General features: G+C 31.2%; 1 protein-coding gene and 1 long non-coding RNA gene across 2 annotated transcripts in view; both read right to left on the reverse strand.

The window, feature by feature from the left end:
- LOC111639896 overlaps nt 1-6,842 on the reverse strand; it is a 41,324-nt gene that overhangs the window by 17,780 nt on the left and 16,702 nt on the right. The gene's annotated exons all lie outside the window — the stretch shown is intronic.
- LOC111639894 lies at nt 2,159-5,818 on the reverse strand. Its single transcript, XM_023385844.1, has 4 exons — nt 5,777-5,818; nt 5,539-5,644; nt 2,508-2,652; nt 2,159-2,439 (listed from the first exon to the last, which is right to left on the reverse strand). The coding sequence occupies exons 2-4, from the start codon at nt 5,624-5,626 to the stop codon at nt 2,301-2,303; spliced, it is 372 nt and encodes a 123-aa protein (XP_023241612.1). The 5' UTR covers nt 5,627-5,644; nt 5,777-5,818; the 3' UTR covers nt 2,159-2,300.

Consider the following 6,842-nt stretch of genomic DNA (forward strand, 5'->3'; position numbering starts at 1 on the left):
AACTCCTGTCAACTATACAGAACTATCGTAAAAACATACCAGTAAATTCTTATCGGTTGGGTTAAGTTATAAATCTACTCATTATTCACGTAATCGAAATATCTAGTGGGCAGGCGGCTAACAGCCCAGAACCGGTCCTTGACAGAGTTGTAATCTTATATGTGTGCAGCTTTCACCCAAGGTCGTAGGCTTCCACCGGCTACACCGGGTGAGGTTGGTGTTCTGTAAAGCGCATGCGCAAATCTTGCTTTTCGTAATCTGAAAATACAGGAGATTACACTCCGTCACTAATATTCTAATATACAATAGCAATTTTTTTTTTGTTTTTTTCCACGTGTAGTATAGAAAATTATAATAAGATACATAATGCGGTTATAATAAAATATTGTGCGATTATTTTCATATAATTAAAATTAATATTTATCTATTTTTTAGAAAATACGAGAAAAGCTGCGGTTCCAACGCTTCTAATGACGGCACGCCACTGTTATAATGAAGTATTGTGCGATTATTTTCATATAATTAAAATTAATATTTATCTATTTTTTAGAAAATACGAGAAAAGCAGCGCTTCCACCGCTTCTAATGACGGCACGCCACTGACATAATTACACATACGGATTCCATATTAAAAGAACCAATGGGCTCCGTATTTCACGCATCGCCATCTTGAATTACTTTATCTCTGTCAAGACCAAATTTTAAAAAAAGGGAACATCACTCAGATTAATATGTACCCCTAAGTCTCTGGAACGGAATACGTGCACCAGTGAACCTACACCTACACGATTTATATTTTAGAAATACAGTAATTAAATTCACTTACCATTCAAAACTTTCGAATTTCGAAAAACACAAATACGCTAATTCACTACGAACAACCGTTAACTGAAGTGAAATGGGTTCTCCCATTGCTATGGATGTCTACCTAGTGCAGTATAGCCACAGTCCGCTACAGTTCGCCTTTATTATCAGTTTGAAATGCTTCTTTCTATACTATAATCCAGAGAAAATAAAAATAGCCTTAGAACCAGTGCTGCCGTTTCTAGGGTAATTTCAACCTTTCGGAGTAATGTTTAGTGTCGTTTCATATTTAGGGTAAATCTAGGGTAAAACTGGCCTGTGATCTGATGCTATTACCAGAGTCGATAAATATACTAGTCTTTTCGCTATGCTCTCAAGTACATTTAATGCCTTAGTTTAAATCGAAAATAAAAATTTTTTTCGATTTAATTTATCCAGCTTTTAAATAGAGGTCGGTTTAAAACTAATATCTCAAATACTATAGTACATTTAACAGAGAATTATCACACTGCTCTGGTAACATAAAAATGAAACTTCTATCATCAGAATGCAATCATCTATACTATTTTTATAAATCTTGCAGTTAATTTTATTGTTTTTATAATCTTGATGTGAAGAAGTTATGTGTTTTAATTTGACGGCTGCTTCGTGTTCTGCTACTATTTTTTGCAGGAGGAGTTGTGTTTCATCGATGTAACATTTCGTTTGAAGACCCACCAATGGCCAAGAGGTCCCGTTCCCTGAACACAGGGGAGTTCTCGAGCCTTGACAAGAAGAGCTGGCCAGGTTTAGTTTCCCGGGTTTTCGCTACGTCTGTAACGCCTGAATATGGGTCAGCTACGTTTAAAAAGACCACTCGAAAGGCATTATAACCATCAAAAATGCATACAAATACTATTACATGACAATTTCATCAAACTTCTCCACGGGATGATATAGCCTAGAAGCTGAAGTCCAACTAGCTGATACAAGAGAAGGCATTTTGTTTAAATGCCGGGGCTGCAGAGCCTAGAACCTCAAGACCTACCAAATCGAAGTAAGCATAGAATATTTTTGAACATTTTCAAAAATATTTAGACTAACTTCTCAAACAATTTAGAGTATTTTACAATTTTTTTATTTCAAATAAATGTATAATTAAACTATTTTTAATGATGTTTGATGTAAACAACCGTTAAAAGTACACATGTACAAGAATCCCGAGAATTATTCGTTCTCGAATTTCTTTTACATGGGACTTTTGTTCATATTGACACATGACAGTTATCACATGGATTTTATTAACATTTTAAAACATTCTGTATCTATAAACTATGGACACGAAATTAAATTTTATTAAGAATAATTATATTCTACACAGTAACTCACATCAGTTTCAGTAACGTTTATTGAATATTTGATGAATAAATTTAATCTTTAAGATATTAGAATTAAGTTTATATAAGAAAGTACCACAGTATCTTCTGTTTGGTCGTTAACATGTATTTTAGATATATTTATTTGAAATCGGATATATCGTTATACCCTTCTTGCTTACATTCTAATTCTCCAAAACAGCAATCCGGATATTTTCCTGTTGTTATTTTATAGCTGCATTCAGTACCATTACCGTACGACATCGTTGCTGTCCCGCATCTGTTCCAACATAATATACATCGTTGTTTAAAAGCTTATAAAAAGTAATATTTAACTGATTTACTTACCCTGATACATCGACGAGAGCATGTTCCTTATCAACTTTTCCATTTATTCTTGGTGATTTTCTCAAGCAAGTCCATACTTCACACTTTTGTTCATTCATATATTCTTCTCTAGGTTTAAACAATTTCCCATTAATCTCGCATTTTCCTATTTAAATTTTAAAAGAAATAAATTAAATTTATATAAAAATCAACTTTCTTATTACTGTTTTTTATGGCCAACATAAAGAGGGAATTCTGAAAGCCATTCAATAAGCAATTGAAAGAATAATGTGCTTAAGTAAAGTTGAACACAAGACATCTTATGACTATGAGATCTTAGGGAACGTGGTAAAAAATCTATTGATGATACAAGAAATGGAATTGCCATGTGGCAAAAATGAACAATAGAGTGACATTGAAAGTAACTGTGTGTTAAATACAGTTACTTTAAATGTCACTCTATTGTTCATTCTTGCCACATGGCGATTCCATTTCTTCTATCATCAATAGATTTATGTATATTGATATTGTATATTATGTATTTGCAACATTATGTATATTAAATATTAATTTAAGATTATTTAAAAGCCCTGTCAACATTAAAATTCAATATTGGATCTAGCTTACAAGTATCATTTTATGTTTTCATATCTTATAATTTCATTAAAAAGTACAGAATGTCCCAAATTAGACTTGACATTTCCCAACTGGCTACAGCCAAAACTATTTATCAGAAAGTCATGAAAGTTTTGGAATGCAATAAAAGAATGAGAATAAAATGATGGATATTTTTTCTAGAGAAAACAATTACTAGAAAGCGCTTTTTAAACTAAAATAGTGGCAAATTGACCTGCAAGATTTTCAGACTTCAATCCTTGCGATTTTTGGCTCTGGGGTCCTCAGATGTTAGCAGACAATGGTGGTCATCATGATTTTAACACGGTTTGTTCACGTAAGACAGATAACTTGTGTGGCTCATTCTTATATTCTGTACAAAGCCGTAAAACGCCCTGTAGTGGTAGTTATTAGAACTAATTTATTTTACTCTGGAAAAAATTTCCATCATCTCATTATGGCATTCTCAAACTTTCATGATTTTCTGATGAACAGTTTTGCTGTAGTCAGCTGGGAAATGTCAAGTTTAATTTGGGCCATTACATTATACACTTTGTATATATATACATTATATATACAAAGTGTTTCAATGAGGATTCCATCATTTACATTACTGTAATTATGTCAATTATTATCTGAGAAGTATGCGATGTATTTTACATCAATCGATAGAGTAACTGTGCGAGTTTTAACTCTCATCTACTGTACACTATTTCTACGAAACTACGTTAAAGAAAATGGAGAGAAAGCGTTTTGTATTCTGCAATTCACAAAGTTAACATCACTCATCATTGCACAACGTGGATAATATTCATGAACTGAACAATTGTGGGTTTTGTGAGAGGAGTGACAACGGATATGTTATAACGATTGATGGAAGAATTTGAGTATTGCTGGGATGTGTGCCTTGTGACACATTGAAAAATTGTAATAGAAAAATGTGAAACTTGGACAGTTTTCTAGTGTTTTAATGGACATTACAACGTTCTCAGAGAATAAGTAACATAATTAAAATAATTTAAAATGGTATCATTGTTTTGGAAAACTCCTAAAATTGAAATGTAATACAGTCGACCCCCCCATAACACGGGTTCCTATAGTTCGGTTTTCTATATCACGGCGAAAAAATTGCGACAGTATTCGTACAAACATTTGCTAAAAAAACTCCTATAATTCGGTAAAACGTCATCATCGACTCATGTCGCGACAGGATTGCACAAACCGTTGAGTTTAAACGAGCAGCAAACCTACCAAAAACCATTTATTATTTAACGTCCATAAAAATTATATTTATATTAATGATGTCTCTAAAGTTCAGCGAATTTTTCGCAAAAAAAAATAATTTATCAGAAAGCACGCGATCGCCATTCGATGACAATGTCCACGAGGAAAACAAGCTTAAGCAACGGCGTAGTCGAACGGTGCACACTCGGTAAGTAATCCTACAGCTTTTTGTTTACAGCATAGTTTATTTGGATTATTCCCAAAAAAACTATACGTGTTATGGAAATGTTGAGTCGAATTAGTTTAGAATCGATTAATTTTATGGAAGAAGACCTTTCAAACAGCCGTAGTCCGTAAACTGCCCACGTGCCGAACTGCGATTGGCTTGACTCCTAGAAGCTGGATTCATAAAAACAGGAACGTATCTACCGTGTTATTGATGGGTCGACTGTATGTAAAATTAGTAAAACATAATAAAACTGATCACGGAATGAATAGTATTAAGAAACATAGTAATTTACTTTATGAAACTTGCTCCATTTAAAATATGATCGTGTCTAATCAAAATGTCACTGTATATACAATGTGTATATTTTCTATTCTTTTCAAAATTAGTTGACTTTATTAGGCTCTGTTTTCTGTTTTCATTCAACTATAACAGGAGATTAAAACTACATTTAAAAAATACTTGTTTAAACTCAAAATGTCTGTGTAAAAATGATTTTTATTTTTTAAGTATGGTATTGTATACACGTACTGTGGTTTCTAAACATATGAATAAAAATAACTGTCACCCACACGATCAGACGAAAAATGCAAAAAGAATTCGACGGTTTTTTCTGTATTTATGTGTTTTGCACGATTATATTTACCTTCTTTGAAGCTGTGCTTTTTTGTCCAAAACCTCTGAACTTTTGCAAGATGGTTTGTATATTGGGGGAGGGGGTATCATAACAGATGGCATCACACGCAGTTTTAAATATTGCAAGGAAAGTTAGGCAAGTCGTTGCTAGATTTTTTAAGAATTGATCCGGGAATGTTTTGTTAAATAACATGACAATGCAACATTATTTCTGATGAAATATATATTTAATTTGTTTAAATGAAGATTGCACGATCAGAGAATTTATTTCAAACACAAATTTTTTATTTTATATTTAATAAATTTAATGTTTTAAATTATAATAAACATCTAAAATTAATTTCAACTTACCGTCAACTTTAGGAACTCTGATTTTAGCTTTGTATGCATTAACTTCAAACACAACACACATCAAAGAAATTAAAAAGATGTAAATCATTCCTGCTGTCCTTTTCTCCTAAGATGACAATAAAAATATTCTATAGCCTATAGTATTTATTTCGTTATATAGAAATTACTATATTTTTCACATAGGAAAGTTAATTAACTTACTAGGTTATTCTAGATATTTTAACTTGATATATCTTACCTGTTAGATGCTGAGGAATTATGAAGCGATTCCTGCAACTTGCCTACATTTTATAGACTAATAAAATAAGCCAAATTATCTAATCTACATGTGTTCTTTCACTGCGCAAATGCAATATGAACAATGTTCCGCCATATTCCGATAGAGTTTCAATTTGCATCTACAATTCAAACTTTGCTTCTCATACACGTAATTTTTAATTCATATCGTTCGATTCATCATGATAAAATATAGAATTATCAATTCATTACATAACAATAGATGACATTTCTATGGTTTAGTTAGTTCCTGTTAAAGAGCCACAAAAGTGGGATCTTTTATTACCCATGAGCTGAATTTTATAAATTAAGATCACGTTGCTGGAAATCCATTATAAAAATAATATATATCACGAAGAGATGTCAAATAAAAATTATATTTCTTACAGTTATTATAGAAATCTATTATCTGTCGTAAAAGTATAAGTCGTAAAGAGGGATTCTAACTGATAAATTATTGTGTAAATATATATATTTTTAAATTATATAAATTCTTAGTTTATTTAATTATTAAGCAAATAATATTCTAAATTTCCAATAATTTAAAAATAATTTAATGAAACTCTTAACAAAAAAAAACTCAAAATTAAAACATATAATTTCAAACTAAAAATTTTATTAGTTCCGTATGAAAGAAGAAATGATAATTAATTAAAATTATACATTTTTATTCAAAAAATTACAAAAGGCAAATATAAAAATTCTTAAAGATTAATGGCATCGTGTTGAATATAAGAATGAACATACGGAAATCATAAAAATTCTTAAGAAACAACACATAAAGGTGTTCATGAACATAAAGGTAAACACGAAAATTTCTGTCATGTAAATCAGTGGTGTACATAATTTTTGATTGGGGAGCCAAAAATATTTTGCATATTTCAAATATACAAAAAGTGGGCCTATTTATAAATCATGTGTTAAGTATTTTGCGGGCCAGTTTGACCTAGAAGGCAGTAGTTTGGGCACAACTCATATAGTTGATTGTCTTTTATCATTTGATTTAAGAAGAACATGGCTGTTTTCAC

This window comes from Centruroides sculpturatus, unplaced genomic scaffold (genome assembly GCF_000671375.1).
Source record: "Centruroides sculpturatus isolate CEXI.00-Female unplaced genomic scaffold, Cexi_2.0 scaffold1332, whole genome shotgun sequence".
Lineage (NCBI taxonomy): Eukaryota > Metazoa > Arthropoda > Arachnida > Scorpiones > Buthidae > Centruroides > Centruroides sculpturatus.